Raw genomic sequence first — 24,583 nt, forward strand, 5'->3', positions numbered from 1 at the left:
TGAATTTACTTCACCTTGAGCCTCTCTCTATGTATTGGGTCAGGTCTAATAGACTGTAAATATTATTTTCCTGCTTAGTTACCGATTATTAAGAACACTAACTATACATTCATTTAAATCATTTTCATAAAAATGGCAAAAGTAAAAGAAAAATAGGCTTATGGAACAAATTTTGGACTTCAACCTTCGGTTTAGGCTTTCGGTCAGGCTTTGTACTAGGTTGAAATACATATAGTACATATCCAAAAGATTTTAGAGCTATATATGTTTACATCATTTTAGGAGTTTCTAGAAGAGGTTGCTCATTTCCTCGACATTGTAGATCAGCGGTTTTCAACATGTGGTTTTGTCAAATTTACAGATTGAATTTGCCAATTTTAGAACCATCTTAAGACTTGTTCAAACTATAATTAACACAACATGGCCATTTGACAGCTCCCACCTCCTAAAATTGTGTGTGCCAAAACAGTATATATAGGACCCCTTAGTCATTCTGTCTCCATAATCCATGAAAGGTATCTCTCTTGCTAGCTCCTCCTATATTTCTCATAATAAGGCTGTCTCGTTTGATTTCGAAATTTCGATCATCAATTCATCATAGATATGATGGTGAAAGAGATGAGCTACATCCACGACTTTGGTGAAGTTGCACCAACCATGCTCATCTCCCAATATCAGAGAACTTCGAAATGCCCGACGCTGGAGACCATTGACGAAGAAGGATCAACATCATCTCACAATATCAACTTTGAAATTCCAGCAACGAAGAGGGTCTTGTTTCTCCTTCCAGTCTTCGTTTCTTTTGCTTCTTATTATTTCCTGTTGTATACATCTTCTGTTTGAATGATTAGAAAACTGTACATGAAGATAGCGACAGCTAGCTAGTTTGTATGTATCGACCGCAAAATGTTTTAGAGCGTTTAGCTGCCAAATTGATTTTATTGATGGATTACAGTATGTTTATGATGGCTCCCATCGACAAATGAACTGAAGTACATGCATTCTTGATTTCATTCCTTTCCAATTTATTGAAGGTAGGTCTGGACCTGTGATAAGATTTGTCGGTTTTTGGATCTTGTTTCTAGCGCAAGGACAATTAATTATATGATTTAGCTTTTATTTATAACTACTAGCCTCTTTACGGGTGTTCATACGCGAAATTAATAAGAAGTTAGAAATGAGCACAAGTGACTTTCATGCTCCTACGGGTGTAGTATGAACTGTATGATCACTATACAAGAACCCAAACTATTGCAATTAATGCAAGCTTTGGCTCCCCACCCAAAATTATTGTTACCGTCAAAAATATTGCAATTCAAGTTATTGCTTGTAATTACTATTTGGCTTCATATAGGTTTCGTCCCCTCCACATATGAAATCCTGGCTTCATTGTTTCTGTCCATGCCAAGAGGATTTTTTTTTTTTTCTTTTCTTTTCTTTGGCTAGAAGAGACTTCTATTCAGCCAAATACTCCTAAAGTGAAACAAATGAAAGTCGATACATATGTGGGCTGAAAAGTTTCAGGGATTTTATGTTATACTGACAAGTGACAACCTGTTCGTCATCAAAGGTCACATAAAGCTTTTGTTTGAATTAATTGAAAAGAGAACTTTGCAGATGAAGTACTCATGAAATTAGTTGTCGAGGGAGATCGAAGAAAGTTTTTATTTGAATTAAATATTAAAAACTTTTCCTACGATTGTCCGTCGCTAGAGATTACGGAAAGTTTTAATTTGAATTGGGTTGTTCAAACAGTGTTGTATGTTTTACCATACAAATGATGCAGCATATTTCTCATACAATTAAGATTTTTGATATATCCTTTATTTCACGTTTAGGTGGTTTTGAAGATACATTAACTGGAGTTTAGTTATTAGATCTAGATTTTGAGTCGGAGATGTAAAAACTAAATTACTTTTCTTTGAGCATTTATGTGTGTACAGATGTAGAGAGAAAGATGGTGATACATTTTGGGAAGCCAATTGATTAAATCAATTCATGGAAGGATAATACCCGTTCCACCTTCACCAAAAATGAAATAATAGAGAAAAACTTAAACACTCCACTCAACTCACGTTGCTATGATTTTAGTGAAGCTAAAAACCTATACACATTATGTTACCTTGAGCTCCTGAGATTGTTCACCATGCATGTCCAATCTTCAAGCTCTTTCATGTACTGCATTCCTCATGCACCATACATACATGTCATGCCAAATCTCTGCATATCATGAGGTACATAACCCCGGAGAGGAGGAAAGGAAGAATAGATACCAAGACCCCCTTTGGCAAAACTTCAAAGCCTTCTGATCCTTCTTCAATAATAGTTTCTAGTGTAGGCAAACTAGAAACTTTTTTGTGAGTTGTTACCAGGGCTCCTGGTGCAACCTCTCCCCAGTTTTGCATGCCTTTGAACTCCTTCACCATTTTTCTTTAAGAAGAATATATATTGCTTGGATTTAATAATTACTTGCTAGTTCCCCCCTTCTTCGGAAATGGGTTTATTTTGAGAAATAGTTTGGGAGGGACATAAAGTTTTGGAAGGAACTAGCAAAGCAAGGATCAATGGTGTGGGTAATGTGTGTTGGGGAAGGACAGCAATGGGCTACAGTGAATAGAATATATAGGGAGGTCAAAGATGGTTTGGTCCCAAAAATAGGGAAAGGAGGAAAAATGTTGGCAATGCAGACCAATCAATAATGCAAATGTTTGAACATGTCTTGGAACTATATTTTGCATGGAAGTTATTTTTAGCCATAGGTGTTTCTTGCCCTTTGTTTCTAATTGTTGTTGTTGTTGTTGTTGGTTATTTCACATTTTGTCTCGGGGGTTCACCTGATAATGATACTAATACATTATGAATCAAGATGCCTTGGTGGTGAAATGGGAGACATTACATGGTAAATTGGATTCTACACTTAGTAAGATACTTAAGACAGTATGTTGAGTCACAAATTACTTATGCAATTGTGCCCTAAAATTATGAAAATTGATTTGTCTTCCATGCTATTTTACCCTTTTTAATCCATTTTCTTTTATTTGTAGGAAACCATGCATTGAGGATAAAATGACCATTTGAGGCTTGAAATGCGGAGATTAGAAGCTAGAAGAAGAAGACATGGAGATTGGAAGAAAATTATAAATTGACTTTTCTGGCGAGCCGCCACTCATGGAGGATCCTTTCTCCAGCAAAGGAGGACCATGGTTGTGAGAATCTCTTACCACTTGAAATTCAAACATCTCCTTACACCTTGTCATTTTGTCACCTTGCAAATTTGGGACCATTTGGGGGACAATGGTATAAGAGCATCTCTTGCACATCTTGGAACCAATGGAACATACATAGCTGATCAAAGAGAGTCCAAAGACCTTAATTATCTTCATCATTCTTGACTCCATTCATCATCTTAATCTCACCAAGACATCCCATTTTCTCTCTACACCACCACACCACCATTTCCACATCCACAACCACCATTTCCACCACCACACTCATCTTCCCACCAATTCCATAACCCTCCATCACCACAAATCATAACTAGCTACTCTTAGTTTCACCATTCCCACACCATCAAGAGCTTGGAGCAAGGAAAATGAGACATCCACCACCTCATGAGCTTGGAGATCCATCTCCACCACCACTTTTGGCATCACCAATTGTCACGCTCCCTAACTCTTTATTCTTGATGTATCTTAGAATGTTGAAGTTTGTTTATCTAGTATAAGTGAGTAGTGAATTTGTTGGGGTTAGGGTTGAAAGCCCTAGCCAATCTTGTATGATATTGATGTGAATCCTATGTTGATGCAATTTTCCATTACCACCTTCACATGCTAAATCAAAAAGTAAATGCTTTGAATTTGACTAGTTTAAGTATAACGCATTTGTCATCTCATGATTAGTGTTTTGAGATTAGTCAGCTCTAGACATTAAGAGCATGAAAGCACACCAAGTGTGCATGTGACGGTAGTGAGTTAAAATCACCTAGACCTAGGATTGGTTTGCTTGCTTGGTTATTTAAACTCTAATCTTTATGCATCTAGGAACAATGAATTGAAACTTACCCGGTAATAGGATTTGTTCTTAGGTAGTTAATTCTAAACTTACCTGGTTGGAATTGATAAAATCAAAGGAGTTTAGGCCTTAGTACTTTTACTCGGATGCAGAGGGTAAATGGGTATTTGGGATTGCATCATTTGTAGTTTGATCATCAATGCATGCAAGGGAGGCTATGGTGAACAACCTAAGCTCTAACTCTCATCCATTTGATATTAACTTGTTTGGCTTAACTTAGTTTACTTTACTTTGTCTAGTTGTTTCAATTTGAATCGAAACTATTCCCAACATCAAATCAAATCACTACACACCATTTTGCACACTCACCATGAACTTGGGTTCACTTGTGAGCCTTTGTTTGTGATTGTACATTTGCATACTTCTTCTAGCTTTCCTTTAAGTTTTTCCTAGTTAGGAAATGATTTACCAATCCTCGTGGGTTCGATCCTTACTTAATCCCCTATTCTATAACTTATACCTTTTGCACTTGAGGGTGCTTTAATGCTAACACAGTAATTCCTAGTTTATGGAACTTATTTAGGCGGGCGGGAATCAATTACTTGTTAAGAATAAATCAGTAAATCAGTAAGAAAACCAATTCATTTACCTTTCACAACAGCGTTGTACAGTTTCCTATATATCCATAAACCTACTATTGATTTCAGTGTATGTGATTTCTTGATTCAACTGTCGATACATTGACTAGACAATTAGTTTTTGATACTTGCATTAGTTCTTGTTATAATTTGATGTCTAAAGAACATTTCATTAATTTTAACTCAGTACATGAAAATATGTAAAACTTGAATCTGTCAAAATGGATACTGGAGAAGCTTAGCATTCACCTCACTTGACTACAAACTTTGCACCTAAAATAACTTTTCATGATATATATAGTACAAGAATACAGCGAAACATCAGTCATTAGTGACCAAAGAAATGCTATATCGCATGTATAACACGTACCTAACTACCTTGGGGCTCGGATGTTGTTTTCTTCATATTTCACAAAAAATGATCCCCTTTCACTCTTTCCATGTACATTTTGCAATTTACCCAGACGTTTTACAGTACATGTACCTGGAGGTTACATGACTTCATTAGTCCACTCAATCCAAACTACGCATATAGTACCATCGCCTCTTCAACTGGACATGCTTTTGTTGTTCCAAGATGTACAAAAAAGTTGTTTCCCTACAGCGCCTGAAAAGATAACTAAATCAAATAATGCAATAGAAGGAGACAACAGTGAAGTACTGAAGTTCATGAATAGAATTTACCCAGATTTGAAATTAAGAATATGGCGGAAGATTGATGAAAAGGCATCAACAAAAACAACAAGTGACATAAATATTAACTATATGCAGAAGTGCACAGTACAAGGCATCAACAAAATGTTAATACAAAGAAAAGAACCAAGGCAAGTGACTTGCAAAAAGAGATGAATATGAGACTAACCGAATGAGTCTGACAGCCAGCAGGGCAAACTTGAGAAGGTAACCCATTTCAGCAATTATAGAATCCTACAAAACACAACACTTATCAGTGGATTCCGGTAATAAAGTTAGAACTACTTGCAAAATTGCAGGAACTGACCAAAAAAAGGAAGTTGGTAATATTAAGAGGTTTGAACCAGAAAAATAAAGTTCTTAATATTCAGAGGTAAGACATATGTTTCACGACGATGCTTCATGGGGAAAAAATGAAAAATCATGAAAGTAAGCATGCAATTGAGAGTGAAACTGAACTATATATGTGCAAGTGGTACCTGGGATTTTTCATGTGGAGCAGCAAGAAGACAATAGAGATGAATATGGAACTTGAACCAACAGAAGTGCAGGCAAGCCCAAGGAAGTTGTTCTTTCCTCCTAACCAGCCTGTTGTTGAAAGAATAAGCTTCTTTTTCCCTCCAAAACTATAAGTATTGTAGTTGTTCGTTACATTGACTACCACAACATCATCTGCATTCAAATCCTCTTCAATTCTACCATACAACTTACGGAAACTGGGGAGTGCAGCTGTCCGCATCCATACAATAAGATCTTCTTGATCACTTAGCTAATAAAACAAAGTAGCAGTCACCAACAGTTCATGAAAATTTCAGAGATTAAGAACTATACTTGCACAAATGTGGTGGTATCATATTCAAGGGTATAGGAGCAGAAAGCAAAAGTTCAATAGATTTCTGTACAGTTGTAATACTTACAGGGATTCTTGGGTGTAGCTTTCCACCACCCATCAAGGTGCCGTTCTGAAAATTGAAGGGATATACACTCTTCCCAAACTTGTGATCACGGTCACTCTTCCATGCTATGTTCTTCCTGTTGACCTTTAACTCTGATCTTCCACGAATAAGAGTATATGTATCATTAAACAAACTCCATGCTATTAAACCACAAGGAACAATTGGAAGACCATTGTTGGACTCCTCAGGTTTACAGGAGCCTGTGTCATTGTACCCCAATCCATGTAAAAGCTGTCGATCATTTTTACTTTTGACATACCTGAAAATTTGGAATCATCTTAGTTTGAGATTGAACTCAGTAACATCCAAGTTAACTTTTCTTGCATAAGTTTAACAGAAAATGGACCAATTCTTATTAAACATTTGGTGCAACCAAACTTTCCTGAGAACTGAAAAGGATAAGAAAAGAAGAGAAAGGACTTTCAGTTATAAGTCTTGTTATCTCCAAACTCTTACACCAGGTACATTATTGACTTTCTCCCATAAAGGTAGAGGGTAAGTCAGAGTCAGTGATGGCTCATCAGTATGTAAACATGAATACAAAAGAAGACTCACCGTCTGTGGTTCTGAAAGTAGTTATCAAGCTGATAGTAGATATTTATTGGAGCTTTCATATGCTTGTAGACCTTCAAAGAGAGACAAATGTGTAAAATTTAGAGTCAACTTGAGTAAGATCAGGGGAAAAGAACTAGTATGGTAAGTTTCAGTTGAAAAGTAATTAAGCAAAGCAATGTTCACAAAATGCATACAGAAACAAACCACACTATTGAAATTTTTGGGTTATAGGAAAGCACACAAACTACATCAAAACCTCTAAATCAAGTCACATACCAGACCACAAGAAAAAGCTTATAGAATTCATGCAATAAGGAAGATTTCAATTTTAACAAGTTGAATAAGTAACTTAAAGTTTTGGTAGCATATTACCTTCCCCTCCCATCAATAACTTTCAAATCCATGGATCACCTAATAGGACTAAAACTTGAAGACTAATGGAAACAACAGCTTACAAGAAATATATCATCAGTTCCTTGCATCAGAGGACATCGGACTCATATTGGATAATAAGCACTAGCAAAAGTCAAAGCAATCACTAGGATGTATGGAATTACAGCATGCATCCTTCCTAGATTTGATTTTCTCATAATGCCTACCAACCAGGTCCCCTTCCACAGTTTTACTACAGACAAAGTGTAAATTTATGTTCTTGCCTCTAGTACCGTAACATTCAGGTTCTGTATAATTAATCCATAAATAGGGTGATTGTCATTATCTAGATAGTGGATTGATGAATGTAGTTTATGGTGACAACTCTAAGTGAATCTGACAACAAATCCAACCAGTTGCAAGTAATGTCATACAGAGATCTGGATAACTACAGAGAGAATGTTACCTTCAAGTACCGAGAACAGTTTTTGGGAATCGAGTTATCTTTGATATATGCCACCTTATTGCTTCTGAATGCTTCTGGGACACATTCAGTATCATATCGGTCCACTATTTCAACAACCTACAAATCAAATATTGAACAAATAATTAACCAGAGATTTATGCTTCACTAAACATATGGGTGGCAAACAAGAACTATTATGAATATAGCTTAGCAGAGAGGAGATATTACATTCTCAGAGGCATGAAGAGTAATAAGCCCAATAGGTATGAAAATGACACCCATCAATAAAAATGTAGTAATCACCTGCAGAAGAGATAGTTAATAAATTAATATCACAAAATTCACGTCGATTGTGAATCATGTACCATAAAAAAGTTGGTTACAGTTCTAATAACTCACCCATGCTGGTGTGAGGACAGGTTTACAAGCAGGGAGACTCTGCTGAGTAAATTGATAGAAAGCTACAAAACCACCATAATGTAGTATACATCAACAATAGAAAAATCAAGATTAAAAATTTGGAGGAGAAAACCGAATGCAACCGAGTCAACGTTACATACTGGAAAGATTGAAATCATACCTTTATGTTTTCTGGAATGTCGTGGTATAGATTGAGCACCACTAGATACTTTTAAGATTCTTCCTCCATCCACTTCCATCAAATTCAATCTTCAGCAATTCAACCCCAAAAGCGCCACAACTTTAATGAGCTCAAATTCTCAAACCATAAACTTACCCTGTAGACATTCAAAACCATATGAAAATCTTTATAATTCATAATAAACAATATACATTGCAAAAACGTACACCTTACTGTACCAAGTTTAACTCTCAGAAAACCTCAGGAAATAATGTGCTGCAAATTATCGTCTTTTGTTCTATGTTGATATATGTTCAAGTATCCAATTTTCTAATGCCAAGTAGACAACCCTTCAAATTCATCACTTGTAGTTGGCTTGGTTACCAGTAAAGGTTGAAAATTATCAATTGGATAGTGTTTGATAGTTCAAACTTTCAAATCAATTACAGAAATGAAAACATTGTGAAAACCTAAACCATACCAACCAAAGCAATTGGGTTGCTGAGTAATCTAAAGTGCTCCATGGAGCTGAATTAGCTAAAGGGTTTTAGTTTTTTCTCTGTTACCCACACAACCAAAAGATAAAAAGATTTGATCTTTAACGTTCCTACATTATCAGAGACCAAAGCCCTGATGGGTTCTGTGAAGAAATCAAATTGGAAACTAAAAATACAGGAAAGACGAGAAGGATTGTTGCAGAAAAGAAGAAAGGATGGAAATTGGGAGAAGGGAGATCTGGAATTACCTGGGAAATGAAATGGGAAGTGAAGATTGTGGGAGTGGGAATGGAGAGAAATAGAGAGATTACTTGGGGCTGAGACAAACTCCAATCTGTCTCATCTTTCTTATTATTCTTAGCTCTTCCGAGAGGGATAGAGCAACTCCACACTTGACGGAGGAACTCCGTTTAGTATCACATTCCCTCCTTTCGTCATTATTATTATTCTTTTTTTTTCTTTTTTTTTTTTCCAACAACCAATCAGAAGAATTCCATAAATGGTCACTCAACTATGACTCATTCGACACTTTGTCACTCAAGTTTCAAATATATCACTTTAGTCACTCAAGTATTACACTGTCATTCACAAATGTGAGAAAAAATGGTGACTTTTGTAAATGACGGTGTAATACGTGAGTCACAGTTTCCTGACCAAAAATGTTGATTCAGCCTCACCACATTTCTGCCTAACTATGCTTCTCAAATCCCTACACTTTCCCGCCACCAAAACCAGACGAGCCTTCAGCACACTCCCATCTCTCTTAAACCTCTGCACACAACCCAAAACCCTCCACCAACTCCACGCAAGGTACATCCTTCACGGCCTCCACCAAGACCCACATCTCTCCTCCCAACTCATCCACCGCTATGCCGACCTCGGCCTCCCCTCTCTCTCCCGCCAAGTCCTCAACTCCATCGCCGACCCGACTCCGCTCCATTACACCCCAATCTTGAGAACCTTGTCAAGTTCAGGTGAATTCGAGAGCACCCTTTTGGTTTACGATGAAATGGTGATGAAGGGTATGTACCCAGATGGGGATACATACCCTTCTGTGCTGAGGTCGTGTTCTCGCTTTTCGGATGCGCGAATTGGAGCAAGGGTTCATGGGCATGTGGTGAAACTGGGTTTTGATTCGTGTCATCTATTGGGTTATGCTTTGGTTGATATGTATAGAAACTATGGTGATTTTGAAAATGAAGGTAAGGTGTTTGATGAAATGCCTGTGCGTAGATTTGATTCGGTTACTGTGGTTAACTGGTTGAGGTTGAGTGTGGATTTGAACTCGTTGAAGGCGGGAAGGGCTGTGCATTGTGTGGCTGTTGTGACCAATTTGTGTGGGGATTTGTCTGTGAATACTGCATTGTTGTCTATGTATGCCAAGTTGGGTGAGTTGGACAGTGCGGAGTTGGTGTTTGATGAAATGCCTGAGAGGGATTGTGTTGTTTGGAATATAATGATATCGGCGTATTCGCGAAATGGGAAACCTAAGGAATCACTGGAGCTGTTGAGGTTCATGGGAAGATCAGGGGTTGGAGCTGATTTGTTTACGGCAATTCCTGCAATTTCTTCGATTGCAAGGTTAAGAGCTACCGAGTTGGGGAGACAAATGCATGCTCATGTGATAAGAAATGGTTCGGATTATCAAGTGTCGGTTCATAATTCTCTTATTGACATGTACTGTGAATGCAATCGTCTCAGTTATGCAAGAAAGATTTTTGACCTGGTGACAGACAAGACTGTGGTTTCGTGGAGTGCTATGATTAAAGGATATGTGACTCATGATCAGTCTCTTGAGGCTCTTACTCTCTTTTCGGAGATGAAATGTGATGGAGTCGGAGTTGATTTTATTACAGTCATCAACATTTTGCCTGCTTGTGTGAGTCTAGGAGCACTGGAGAATGTAAAATACTTTCATGGCTACTCGATGAAACTTAGCCTTAACTCGCTTTCATCTGTTAATACAGCATTTCTAGTCAGCTATGCAAAATGTGGATGCATAGAGATGGCCCGGAAGCTTTTTGATGAAGAGAACATCAATGAAAAAGATGTAATCACATGGAATTCTATGATTGGTGCATATGCGAAACATGGGGACTGGTATGGATCTTTCGAACTGTACAACCAAATGAAGGAATTGAGTATCAAACCAGATCAAGTAACCTTTCTAGGACTACTGACGGCCTGTGTAAATGCTGGTCTTGTTCAAGAAGGGAAGAAGTGTTTCAAGGAGATGATTGATATATATGGTTACAAACCAAGCCAGGAACACTATGCTTGTATGGCGGATCTACTAGGGCGTGCCGGGCAAGTCAATGAAGCAAGTGAACTCATAAAATCTATGCCTTTCAAACCCGATGCTCGGGTTTGGGGCCCTTTGTTAAGTGCTTGTAAGCTGCATTCAGACACAGGAGTTGCAGATTTTGCTGCTGAGAAGCTTATAACTATTGAACCAAATAATGCTGGAAATCTTATATTGCTTGCCAATATAAAGGCTGCAACTGGGAAGTGGGATGAAGTTGCTAAGATCAGGAGATCACTTAGGGATATGGGACTGAAGAAAACCCCAGGCTGTAGCTGGGTAGAGATAAATGGACGTCGACATGAGTTCCGAGTAGCGGATCGATCTCATCCAAGATCAGAAGGAATATATGCCATGTTAAGAAACCTGGAGTTGGAAAGCAAGGAAGCAAATATACAGATATATGTATAGAAATACCTCCATAAATGCTCATTTTGTTCATTGGAGGAGCATTTTTGGATATCAATTTTCAAACAAAAGATTCTGAATTCTGTTCTCCACTGTAAATGGGATTTTCCAAAGCACATACAGTATTTTGTCCGTCTAGCTTGTTTACATAAAGAGAACTTCGTACTTTAATAGTCTAAACTCATGTATATCTTTGAGGGTGGAGGGTGATCACGTTTACAGAACCGAACCTCATACCAGACATTCTAAAAAGAAACTTGAGAAAGACGGAAACTGGCAAATAAATACTTTTGACATTGATACTGATACTGCTACAAACAAGTTCTAAGACAAAATTGATATGTTGGAACAACACAGCCCCTTCGGGTAACAAATATCAGTTTAAGGTTTATTGGCAATGCCAACAACCACATAGGCACACACAAATAAAGCCTCTACAAATCCTCAAGCCATTTTCAAGGGTTAGCCATACGATATGGTTATAAACTTATTTGCCATCTTTTGCTGCATCATGCTTTTCTTTCTGAACTCTTTTTCCAACCTGTGGCTGTTTGAAAGCTGCATGGGGAGAAAAAAAAAAGAGGGCAATTAAGTATCATAAAGAAGAAATACGAAAACAGAAAGAATCATAAAAAGTCCTATATCCGTAAATCTCATTGCAGCATCAAGATATGTATATTGGAATATACTAAACTCACCACATCGGCACATCTTAACACAACACTAGATATTGCTGATTTAGAGATTGCTTAGAAATAACACCAATCTTTGGTTCAGTTTTGAACTTTTACCCTGTATTTACTTGCTTGCCTACTGTCCTTACAATAGATGGGTTAATGCTGATACTATGGCTAAATGATGTGTTTATGAGAGACCATATTAGGTTTACAGTGATAACAAATTCAAAGGCACAACAGTTTCATCCAGAACCCACATGTAGTTCAAGACCATATTTACTATCAATTTCCATAGTAATTCAGTCATGCTAGAAGAATCATGCCATTCAAATCCTGTAGTTGTAGCAACAACCAAGGGAGTGATGGGAGAAAATGAAACTCTAGCACAAGAGATGCACAAATCATCACAAGAGGTAAAAATACCATCTAACAATTAAAAATGCAAGCTACCACACAATATAACCAAAGAGATAATCTAGAAACAAACAATATGTTACTTGGTGAAAAGAAGAGCAGTTGATGGACAACAAGCATATGAAACACAAGCACAAATCTTACATTTAAGAGATGATCCGGCCAGACAAGTAAGCCTTGATTTTGTATTAGCCTCAGCTAAGGGATTTGGCTTATTATCCTTAACAGCCATGCGAACATCCCAAACTCGTATAACCCCATCCGACGACCCAGATGCTACAAGATACGGATCCTCATTGTCCACATCACCGGAACTGCTTTTCAACACCACAATCCCCTTAACGCGGGTCGAATGTGCATCCTCAATGCGATATGCAACCTTCCCAGTGTTTGTGTCCCAAGCTGTAATACCCCGATCCTCACCACCAGTAAATAGAAGTCCATTCTGTCAAAAATAAAACTTCAAAATTCAGGGAAGCTGAACCAAAAAGATTCTAAATTGCACTGTCGAAAAATATCATAGCACAAAGAGAACCGTGAATTGCTAGTAGAGTTAAAACAGAAAATGCAAATGGTGCAATCCCTTCTATCAAATGTAAGTTCTTGTCTACAACAAAACGTGAAATGCTACTACACCGAAAACACAAACTTGCAAATGAAGCAATTCCTGCAACCAAACTATACTATACACACTTGGTTCAATTACAGATATCAAACACTCAATAAGCATAAGTGCAAACTATAACTCTGAAAAACCGAAACCAAATAATCGAACACTAACCTCGCCGGGCTCAGCACAAAGAACCCTTTTCGGATTCTCCATTTCGCAAACCAATTTGGCATCCTCAGCCTCATGAACAGTCACTTTCTCCTCAGTAGCCAAATAGAACTTATCCCCGGACCCATTGAAGTCCACCAAGCTAGCCTCCTTCCCCAACCTGCAATAAAAGCTCCTCCTCCCCCTCACCAAGTTAATCATCGCCAAGCACTCATCTTTCCCCACAGTCAAAGCCAGCTTCCCGGAGGGGTGCAACGACAAGTCGTTTATGGCCTTGCGGTGCGGCTTGAGGCTCTTGAGGAGGACGAAGGGGTCGGCCTCGTAGATGCAGAAGGTGCCGTCGGCGTCGCCGGAGACGAGGTTGAGGGGGACGGGGAGGTTGGGAGGGGCGAAGAAGGAGAGGGAGGTGACGGTGGCGGCGTGGTCGTTGAGGGAGCCGACGGAGGTGGCGTGGGAGAGGTCGTAGAGCTGGATGGTGTCGTCGGAGCCTCCGGAGGCGGCGGCGGGGCCGGCGGTGGCGACGGAGGTGATGGCGGAGAGGTGGGAGGGGTAGGAGAAGAGGGGGATTAGGGTTAGGGTTTTGGAATTAGGGTCGGTGTTTTGGGGTTTGAGCTTGAAGCCCCATAGGAATTTCTCGTAGGAGCCGGCGATTAGACTCATGGTGGTGGTGGTGGCGGGGAGATTTGATTTGGTTGCTGCTGTGTTTCTCAGGGTTTATGGTCAAAAGGTTGAAGACAAGGGTTTTACTAAGAAATTTAAATTTTTAAATGACCAAAAAGCCCATGGTTATTTGCTAAATATAAAATCCAGAAATTGAATATACCCATCTAGGGAGAGGCTCTAATCAAGACTATAACTTTCTAATCAATGGTTATGAGACCCACTTTTCGATTACATTTCGGCAAATCAACTGTTAGATGTTTAGGTAAATGTATGAGCTTATCACTTTTGAATTTTTTTTCCAAATTGTTAATCATTAAGGTACCGAACTGGATCAAATCAATGGACCAACCAAATTTGTCAAACATGAGCCTTACATGTTCATAAATGATAAATCATGATTATGAATGCCTTAAGATTTTCATTTTGGTTGAAATTTTGCAGAAATTATCTACTCATGCTTATCTAAACATGTAACGGTTGATTTTCTTGAGATGTGATCGAAAGCAGGTCTCACAACAGTTGATTAGAAAGTCTTTATAAAGTTCTCATTTTAATTGTCCTCATTAGAGCCTCACCCGTCTTGTCTATTATTAATCTTAATGTTATGGGCTTTCATCACTATATGGCCCATTGGCTGACTCAAGTCTAACCCTATTCGATACGCAACTTAATTCCTTCTTTTAGACTCAATCGAAAAAAAAAAAAAAAAACTTTGATATTGTTTACTTGTTTAGGATTGTCAATTTCTATATTATCCAATAATATTACTCGAAATGTGCATAAAATAAAACGGGTTGAACATGCATGATTAAAAAGCATGTCATTTACATGTGAATGCATAAAAGACTCGTTTAATATTCTATGATTTGCGAATCAACTTTTCCGATACGCAATAAATTCATGTAACGCCTCTATTCTTATGTCAAGTAGGTTGTATTCATGCATCTTATATCGTTTAAATCGACCATCAAATATTACCTTACACGACTTGTTCCATTGTTCGTACTTCATACAGCAATTAGGTACGTTGTTACGGGTCACATGTTTGATAAGCATATTGGATTTGAGTTTAAATTTGTATCAATAAAATTGTCAAATTGTAAATTTTGGGTTAAATTAAAACTGCGAGGACCGAGAAAACAGGAGAGAAAACTAGGGTTTGGAAAGAGCGAAGGAGAGTTTGCCGCTCGTCCAGCGGCGCCTCCCGCCTCAACGACGTAGGGCAGGTGTTGCCGGACGGGAGATGGAGGTTTTGCCTTCTCTTCGTTGGTCAGGGCTTTGCATGCTTCTTCTCTACTCTCAGGTAGAGGCACAGGCGTGGAGGGGGAATTTGGCGGCGACGCAGGCTTGGAGCAAAGGGCCAGAGACCAGATCATGGCGGCGGCATGCCATGGATCGTATGGCGCTGGTCTCTGTTCGGAGGTTGGTCGCTCGGCGATGTTTGTAGAGGTGGGTTCGGGCTCCAAGGCGGATGGGCACAGATGGGTGGAGCGATTTCTTTCCGAGGTGGAAGGGCACGGTGATTCCCTTCTTGTTTCTCGGTGGTTTGGATTGGAGTGGATTTTCCAGATCTGGATCCGGCCGACGACAAGCAGGTGTATCAGTGTGGCTTGCTGTATTGATTGGGTATCTCTGGGGAGGTGAGCTCGAAGGGCAAGATTTGTGGAGGCAGTCTGCCGGCGGGGAAATTGGAGAGAGGGAAGTTGATTATAATAACTTTGGTCTGGTATTGTTTAGAGTTTTATTTTTGGTTAGGCTTTTGGTTAGTTTTTTCTGGTCATTAGTGTGTCCCTACTCTTTTGAGCTAGGGTTGGGTCAAATTGAGGTGCCATGGATTTGGTGTCATTCCTGGGGACGAGTTGGTTTAGTTTCGGTTTTATCTTATGGTCAATGTGCTGACAAACGATCCTTGCACGTGGTCTGGTATCATTGGGACACGGTGTGGAAGAGGGCGTTGGTTTTTATGGTGGTTGTCTATGAGGTGGTATCGAGATTCTCGAGATTCTGTGTAGCCCGAGGGGTTGGGCGATATAGGTGGTTAGGGGTTGGGCCCTTTCGGCTCAAGGAGGTCATTCTGGATGACGGACCCGTAACTGGTTTAGGTTTTAGGGAGGAGAGTGGGGAGTTCTTGTCCACCACCGGTCATTCCCATGTTCTGTAATTTTGATTATCAATAAAGGTATCTTATTCTCAAAAAAAAAAAAAAAAATTGGGTTGGTAAATTGTGATATTTATTTATTTAAAAAGTGTATATTTTATTTTTAGCTCAGGGGTAATATTGGATTCAGAAACTATTATTTATAAAAAAAAAAAAAAACAAATAATAATTAAAAAAAAAAAAAAAAACAGAAAATTTCATATCTCCACTTAAAATTTGTGGGTGTACGAGTCTGAGTCGTGGAGCAGAAAAGTATTAGCATAGCTAAAACCAAGCAAGCATGGTCCATAAAAGAGATGAGCAGAACAACAAGAATACCCAAGAAATCCCAATACCCTACTGCTGCTGCTCCTGCGGTAGGGTTGTGCCGTTGCCGTACAATCTTGTCCTTTTATTCCTCCTAACTTGTGAAACCTTAATAAGGTACTAGTAGTAACACTCTCTTATTCCCAAACCCCATTGTTTGCCCACCATGGAAAAAACCCAACAAGAACAAAACTTGGGTCAAGAAGAAGAAGAAGAAGAAGAAAAAGAAGAAGAGCCATCCCAACAAGAAGAACCAGAACCAGAACCAGAAGTAGAAGAAGCAGCTCCTCCTTCTGATGAGCAACCACCCTCCACTCAAATCGATGATCCTCCTGTTCCTGCTCCCCCATTCGATCCCAGCCGAAGTAACTCTCTCTCTCTCTCTCTCTCTTCTTCTTTTTTATTGAATTCAGGACTGTGATTATGTTTGACATGATGTTTTCGGTTCTGGGTTTGTCGAAAGATGTGAAATTTTTTCACAATTGAGATTGATTTGTAATGATTTGGGGTCAGATATATTATAGGGTTATCAAGTACATGACTTTTTAAATAGGAAATTTATCACATTGTGAAAATCTAATGGTTAAAACGATAAAAGGAGACTTGGGATAGGTGAATAATTGTAAGCTTGCAAGGGATTCCAAATTGCAAATGCTAACCCTGTATGTTGTGGTTCTCTTTCAATTTTTTTCTTAGGCTCCAGTCCGTGTTCATTGTTGTGGTCAGTAATCAAAATTGTGTTATGGCTAAAGGTGTATTGGAGTATTTGTGAGATGGGAAACAGAAGATGAACTTTCTTTTTTTTCATAATTGATGTTAACTTTATGGCTAGATCTATATCACTGTAATTTGACTCTCAGATAAATTGGGTTTGATTAAGGATGAAACATGCGTAGAGTGGTTATCCAAACTGACTTGAAACTTTAATCTTCATACCCAAGTAATGATCTTTCCCAGTAACAACTTCAGAGAAGATTTTGTTTCATTTTTCATGGCAGAAGCAGGACTTCTTAGTTTTTTCTCTGTGGGCGACATATAGTGACCTTTTATGACTCTAACCTTTGTCTGTATTTTTTGAAGTGATTGGCATTATTAGAAGGAAGTCCTTGATCAAAGAGTTAGCTGCTATGTACCATGCTGAGTGCCTTTCATACTGTCAAGAGCTTTTGGAGCTTCAACGGAAAGGGGATGAGGTCAGATGCCATGCTCTCATACTTGTTCTACGTTTCCTTTGCTTAATATTACTCATTTGATAAAGATGTATGTATGATCACACATTATACATGCTTTAACTCCTGATCAAGCAATCTGTATCGTCCATTAAGTTTGGTTTCTACAGTAAGGTAATAAAGCAAAGTAGAGCTGGTTTTACTGTCAGTTTATTTCCATTCTGGACTGTTGGGTGGGCATGATAGTGATTTCCCACCTTGTTTATGAAACATAGTCCCAACACTAGGGCACAGTCTAAGAGCTGAGAATTAGATATAAAGAGGGAGAAGTTTACAGTGTTTCTAAATCTTACATGTGTCATTGTGTTGTATGCACATTTTTCTATATTTTGGAAGCTTGCTAGTAGTACTTGACCCTAGAAATACAGGTTTTTTCCCTCAGATGTTTTTGCTCTGAGCTAATTTTGGACTGTTGATCATTCTTTCTGGCTGATTATTTGTGTTATGGTTTCATGGTTATACAACAAAGCGGTCAGATGGTTCTATTCAGTTGTGGGTACTAGAGTTAAAATTAAATTGAATGGCCACCTATTTAGCTTATTGTCACTTGAAATTTTCATTGGTTTACGTTGTCATCAAGGATTCTGCTGCTGTATATCTTGATTCCTGATTTTAGGCTGTACAGAATGATGATTTGCCTTTGATGGTTCTCACTGTTCTTGAATTTCAAACATGCTTGCAGCCACTTATTGACCTGAAACCTCCAGAGGATTTGAAGAAGGATGCAATGCGGCCCCCCAAGCGCCTAAAGAAGAACGCTAGACACTAATAGTTTGATATCATTCCTTTGCAGCTTACTCTCTCAAATCTGCATAGCAACTTTCCTTTGGGACAGAAATACCTTCATCTTGTTAACTATGTGAATGTATTTTAAGTAAATTTTAGAATGATGCAAGTGCCCTGTTATGGATGCACAACTAGCTATGTGTAAAAATTTGGTAAACCACAAGGGAGCTTGCTTTTTGCCTAGTCATGTAGCCATGTAGGTTTGCTTCGCTTATGGGATTCATATTATATGTTCTGTGCAGATGTTGTGATGCCCTTCGATTGTTGATGATTTTGTATTAGCACATAGCAGTTTGATGACCTATAGTAAAGCACCTGGGATTCAAATTATTGTTTCTTACTTGCGTGCTGTCGGCTCAACTTTTCCGACTGAAAAGTGAGTTTGCAGGTGCAAAACAAAAAATTTTGAACACATCCAAACCAGTGAAACCAAATTCAGCTGGTGCTTGGCTTCTTGATCACCCTGAAAACTTTATCACAAGGCTTACAATGAACCATAAGAATCAACATTGAATCTGACATGTTTGAATTCCTCAGCCACCAACTTTGACTATCATTTTCAGCAACACCCATGACAGGTTAAAAAGTTTTAATGTAAATGAAACGGAAAAAGCTCAATGTTGGTTACATTTCAAAATTTCAAAAGATGAAATTTACACTTCACATGAGTGAGGTCTTGCACACTGTTCACATATTTGAGGTGTTGTACACTTGTATCTTTTCATTCTACTTGTTACATGTCTATGTCTCTTCATGGGGGCCATGTCTATGTCTATTTGGTGATGTTTTGAGGTATCACCAGTTCACCACCCATAGTTCCTCCTTACCTGCAAATAAGGTTATCCGTTTATTGATGCCCATATCCTCTGCAATGGGCAACTTGGAGGAGGCTTGTCAGATATTGATTTCCACATCCGCTGCAGCGGGCAATTTGGAGGAGGCTTGTCAGATATCGATTTCCACATCCGCTGCAGCGGGCAATTTGGAGGAGGTCTATTGAACAATGATGCCCACATCCTTTGCAACGGGCAATTTGGGGAAGTGGGTGCAGACCCCTGCGCTTCTATTTCAGCTGAAGGTCCCATTTCATGAACAAACTTGACGGATTGTGAGAGTCGATTGAGCAGGTTTATCAAGGCAATCACTTCATTCCGTTGCAACTGCAGCTGAAGGCCAATACAAATAAACTTCAATTAAAAACTTGAAATAGAAAGTATGTTGGACCCTCGAGTAATCGCATATGACTAGCAGCACATGGATGGGTGATGCTTTAGTTAGCAAAAAAAAGGTAAGCACAACAACATTCCTTATGTCATGACTCATGAGAATTTCCTTGGAGCATTGATCCATGGAAGCATGAATTACTCGGATAAAATTCCGTTACTATTGATGAGAAGTTTGTACAGGCCAAAGCATTTTATTGAAGTAGGAAATGATGACTACTTGGCTTGTTCCATCACTAGTGTAGTTTAGAGCCATATACGATAAATCAAAAGGAAACAAATGTAGTTTCACAATGGGAACCATATGCAATGTCTAAAAATTGTTTCAAATTTGGGGCAACTATTTTTTGCTTTTTTTAGGTTATGTAGATGGTCAAAGTCTCTAGGTGGCTCATTAGCAGAAAGCATGTTTCTTAGAATAATTGCTGTGTAAGTGTGAAATAGCTTTAAATAAAATGCTTACATTCTGATGGGAGTTTGGTTGACCATCAACAGAGAAGAGGATTTTAAGTGCAGTGCCAAGACCAAGGACCTGAAGCTTCCCCCACAGCCGACATTTCTCACATCCTACACAATCCATCAATGCACTGCAATGACAATACAAATGGTTAAATAAATTTCACAGAAAGAAACTATGAGTGAAAGTCATTGTTTAGCAGCATCTGCAGAAATGAGTAGTCTGCAATCTAATGTGAAAGGAAACTAAGACTGAAGCTCAGAATTAACTTTAAGAATTATACCAATATATTATAAGACATTACCCTATAAAGCTTATAAAAATTCCTAGATACAAACTAGCCAAAACTGGGGTTTCCAGAAATACCTAATGTTTCTGAACTGTTTCTGTATTTTCTGCTTCAGTTCAGGACCACTCTGGCCTTTCCACAATTTAGCTTCATCAAATGGGATTGGGCATGCAGCTTGTAATTTGGGATTATAGAGTAGCTGTTTTGTTAGGGATTGTGTCTTCAGATCTTCAGTATGATTACCGGTGTCATATTCAGCATGTTCCAAGTAATCTGCTGCCTAAATACATTTGAGCAAGCTCCAATTAATATCCCAGCAAGATAAGCAATATCATGAAGTAATACTTATTCCCTAAAGTGTAAACTATTGTCAGTAAGTTTCAGTATGCCACCTAATAAACATAATGTAACCCATGCCTAGACTCACCTTTGTCACAGCTCGAAGAACGAAGAGATATGTGAAGTACAAGTTTCTGACACGATCAGGGTATCTTAGGACCCGATCATACATCAATGAGAGATTTTGGCCCCACTGAAATTGAAATATAAAAGAAAAAATGTATTAGATCTTTAATTACATCAATATGCACATAATTGTAAGTCTTGAGAAAGATAATAGTGGTGCATGATGAAAAAAATTATTGTCAATTTGTTAAAGTAACTCATTTCTAAGATTAGGGCGGTGATGGTTAGGATCCTGATCTCTTTATAGTAGGAACAAAATCTTAGCAATGTCCTTGGCCCTCGTTATAGCAGCCCCCTTTTGTTTTTTAAGCCATGTTTACAATAGGAAGTCGCATGTGCTAACAAAATATTAGGCATCACAAAGAAGGTTGAGCCATTGATATTTCCTACCAAGATCTGTGGCTATAAAATAAATTATCATGGAGCATGTATGAAGCACATAACTTTCCAACCCTGCAAACTGTACTCAAAGTAAAAGAGAAGTATAAAAACAGAATGATGAATCAGAATTTGTACCGTCTGTGTAGTTTCATCAAGTAAATAATCTGACGCTATGTGGACTGAAATTGATGAATGAAGACCAGATATCAACTTGTACAGAATTCTTTCCTCATAGCATAACTCTTCAGATGGATCTGGAGAAGACATGAGAAATGAACAAAATATTCTTGCAATAAATACTACCAGTTTACTGGCATCTTGCAATGCATATAGTGAAATGTAACTGTAACTGCCCCAACCGTGAATGATATCTACAAAACTGAAATATTTCTCAAAGGATGAATTGTTTACTTTTTAAATTCAGTTTTAGCCCACTAGATGATTTAGTAAGAACATGAAAGCATTTTGACTAGGAACTATGAAACTCGGAACTTGACGAATGATTCTGCTTCCTACTGGAAAAGATAAAGTATATATATAATATTAACATAACCAGGTATTCCAAGTCTCACTACCTTAAACGTGTAACCTACACAACCATACATTGTCACTACCTCAGAGAGAGGGGGAGGGAGAAAGCTTACACTTGGGGCAGTTCTCTGCATAGACAGCATCCCATATCCTTCTAGCAGATGGACCAGTGTAGCCAGTGTATCGCTCAGGATTTAGTTGAAGATTCACATACGTCATCTCAGCTGCATTTAAATCCGCTATTAATTTATGCAAGTTGAACAAACTATTTTAAATTTTTAAAATGATGCTCACACTATAGTATCAGCACTCATGCTTGCATATGACAGACTAAACCTTTCAAAGGAGATACAAGTAACTGGAAGCAAAGGCACGGAATTGCTAACATAATAACTAAATTACAAATAGAACAGTTGAGTTGAGCAGGAAAAGCAAGGACACACACCGTTGTCAGTCTCATCATCATTTGTCCAGGGATTGTCTATTTCTGTCCAGCCTCTGAAAGCTTTTCTATCTAGCGTACGGTCAACAGCAGCCTCAGGCTTTCCTTCTTGACAGATAGGATTATCCCCAGGAAGGCCGTGGTTGGGTTTCTTAAACGATTCGGGGAATTCACTATCTGGACATTCACATACACTGCAATCTCTCAGCCGGCACATACCATCATCAGGCCAGAAAGGGCAGTCACACCATAACTTAACCTAATACAACCATTTCGAAAGATCAGTTTCACACCATTCAGCACTCGCACATAACATAAAAAAAATATCACTACTTATCCAAAATAGATTCATCTCCTGAACCTAAGCTTTCAAATCTAGCGAAATTCATATGGATCATCTCACCTTGAAATACCGAAAAAAGGGAGTTTTAACAAGCTCTTGTAGCGAGGGGTGCAGAACTTCCTTGTTAAGCCGGTCCACGGTCTCATAATCACAACAACAATCCTCCACTATCCCACTATACTTATTGGCACCCTACACACACAGAACACAAAAAAGATCAAAACTTTATCAACCCCAACTCCCATATTACACATTCCACCATCTCTTGTCATAAATTAAGAACCTCTCGCATCTGTCTAAACAAGGCCAATTCTGAAACAAAACCCAATTCAACAATGTGACAAGACCATACCTGAGTACAATTACAGGGCTTATTGGAGGAACCAAAGAGAGCAATTTTGGGTGCAGAGCTCAAAGCCACAGCAACCAACAGAGCGATCACAGCTCCCACCACCCAACCCCATCGCTTTCCTTTACTCTTCTCCCCCACCATCATATCTCCGAAAACCCTTTATCTGTCTGATTGGAACCCACGAAAATGAAAAATGGTAAATCTTTTCTGGGTTTGTTTTGGTGCTAGTAAGAAGAAGATGGCATGGGGTATTTATAATATAAAGGAGGTGACTTTGAGTTTTGAATTGGGGGTCTGAGAGAGGTAATTATGGCTCTGTAGGCGTAGTTTTGTTTGATGGTTTTGCTTAATGTGATGGACAATGGAGTCGGTGACGGGACAATACCAATGGGCAGAGGGCAGCTAGGAACAAAATCAGCGGCGAGATGGGCAGGTCGGAATTGTCCGGGAAATTAACGCGGTATTAGTCAATTTGGGTCTGAGATGGGCCGGATTGGCATCGGCATGCATTCAAAAATGGATCTCGACATTTTGATTCTTGAGCCCACTAAATTTAAACTTTAAAAGAGACGATGTTATCTGGGACGGTATTATTTTGTTTATTGGCAACTTTGCAAATGAAAAGTCCAGCCGGATTGCGGGTTGCTTACTGAATATTCAGCGTTGGTACAATAACTGACATCAATATCGGTTCATCGACCACAAGAGCCCCATAAGAGCATTTTACTGGGATCCGGATTCTCTCCTTGACTCTTTCCACCTTTGTTTCTCCTTGACTTCTAATCACAACCATCTACTCAAGATCAAAAGGACATAAATAGTCCACATCAGCGCATGTGTTATTAATTGCCCAAGGGTTAGCTAACGACTCTTCTCTCCGTTATCTCACTTCTTTCTTCCCCTTCTCTTGCAAAGTTTCAATCTTGCAGGATTACAATTTTCAATCAAACCATTACAATTTTCAATCAAATCATTACAAAAGTCCATGGCAAATCCATATGGATTTCTTCACAACCCATATCAGATCCAAATACCCAATCCAACACTTTGAATAAAGGGTTTTTGTCCATTTACCCCATTTTTTGAGTTTTTTTTCCTACTTACCCCATTAAATTTTTTTAATTCCTCCTTACCCAAAACACTCTAAGAAAGTCTTCCCTAATACCCCATTAATTTATTTATTTTTGTTTAGACTATTTTACCCTCACTTTTGTTTTTTTTTTTTTTTTTTTAGGGGATTACCCTCACCCCTTTGTTACTTAAAGAGAGAGAGAGAAAATGGAAGAGAGAGAAACCATAGGAGACTTCGCCGAAGCCCCATCACCGGCCGGCGGATTCCAACCAACTTCGCCGGAATTCGGTCAACGGCCGCCGCCCACCGACTTTTCTGAAAACCTCGCCAGAGGTCCCCAAAGAGGTCGTCGGAGATTTCATAGGTCGCCGAAAATGTTTATTGCCCCCAATAGATGTCTATTGCCTCCCAATAGACGTCTATTGCCCCCCCAATAGAGGGGCAATAAACCTCTATTGCCCCCCAATAGACGTCTATTGCCCTCCAATAGAACTTTCGGTTGCCGGAATGAGAACTAATCTTCCTAAAATTAGACAAAT

General features: G+C 38.8%; 5 protein-coding genes across 5 annotated transcripts; 2 read left to right on the forward strand and 3 right to left on the reverse strand.

The window, feature by feature from the left end:
* Positions 1-4,814: 4,814 nt before the first annotated feature.
* Positions 4,815-9,179, reverse strand: LOC133732929 (putative ALA-interacting subunit 2). The gene is made up of 10 exons (XM_062160540.1): positions 9,017-9,179; positions 8,272-8,428; positions 8,091-8,152; positions 7,920-7,994; positions 7,692-7,808; positions 6,854-6,924; positions 6,260-6,557; positions 5,822-6,111; positions 5,512-5,576; positions 4,815-5,256 (listed from the first exon to the last, which is right to left on the reverse strand). The coding sequence occupies exons 2-9, from the start codon at positions 8,348-8,350 to the stop codon at positions 5,567-5,569; spliced, it is 1,002 nt and encodes a 333-aa protein (XP_062016524.1). The 5' UTR covers positions 8,351-8,428; positions 9,017-9,179; the 3' UTR covers positions 4,815-5,256; positions 5,512-5,566.
* Positions 9,180-9,398: 219 nt separating this feature from the next.
* LOC133729224 (pentatricopeptide repeat-containing protein At1g08070, chloroplastic-like) lies at positions 9,399-11,596 on the forward strand. The gene has a single exon (XM_062156714.1). The coding sequence runs from the start codon at positions 9,463-9,465 to the stop codon at positions 11,479-11,481; it is 2,019 nt and encodes a 672-aa protein (XP_062012698.1). The 5' UTR covers positions 9,399-9,462; the 3' UTR covers positions 11,482-11,596.
* A 139-nt stretch (positions 11,597-11,735) lies between these two features.
* Positions 11,736-14,065, reverse strand: LOC133729225 (uncharacterized). Its single transcript, XM_062156715.1, has 3 exons — positions 13,351-14,065; positions 12,714-13,014; positions 11,736-12,036 (listed from the first exon to the last, which is right to left on the reverse strand). The coding sequence occupies exons 1-3, from the start codon at positions 14,005-14,007 to the stop codon at positions 11,966-11,968; spliced, it is 1,029 nt and encodes a 342-aa protein (XP_062012699.1). The 5' UTR covers positions 14,008-14,065; the 3' UTR covers positions 11,736-11,965.
* A 2,350-nt stretch (positions 14,066-16,415) lies between these two features.
* On the forward strand, positions 16,416-18,730 carry LOC133729227 (uncharacterized). Its single transcript, XM_062156717.1, has 3 exons — positions 16,416-16,839; positions 17,555-17,667; positions 18,386-18,730. Exons 1-3 carry the CDS (start codon positions 16,641-16,643, stop codon positions 18,470-18,472), a joined length of 399 nt encoding a protein of 132 aa, XP_062012701.1. The 5' UTR covers positions 16,416-16,640; the 3' UTR covers positions 18,473-18,730.
* Positions 18,731-19,088: 358 nt separating this feature from the next.
* On the reverse strand, positions 19,089-23,393 carry LOC133729226 (endoplasmic reticulum oxidoreductin-2-like). Its single transcript, XM_062156716.1, has 9 exons — positions 22,973-23,393; positions 22,681-22,812; positions 22,281-22,536; positions 21,949-22,059; positions 21,440-21,558; positions 20,886-20,990; positions 20,536-20,738; positions 20,176-20,299; positions 19,089-19,655 (listed from the first exon to the last, which is right to left on the reverse strand). The coding sequence occupies exons 1-9, from the start codon at positions 23,114-23,116 to the stop codon at positions 19,329-19,331; spliced, it is 1,521 nt and encodes a 506-aa protein (XP_062012700.1). The 5' UTR covers positions 23,117-23,393; the 3' UTR covers positions 19,089-19,328.
* Positions 23,394-24,583: the final 1,190 nt, after the last annotated feature.

The sequence above is a fragment of the Rosa rugosa genome, chromosome 2 (genome assembly GCF_958449725.1).
Source record: "Rosa rugosa chromosome 2, drRosRugo1.1, whole genome shotgun sequence".
In the NCBI taxonomy this organism is placed as follows: Eukaryota; Viridiplantae; Streptophyta; class Magnoliopsida; order Rosales; family Rosaceae; genus Rosa; species Rosa rugosa.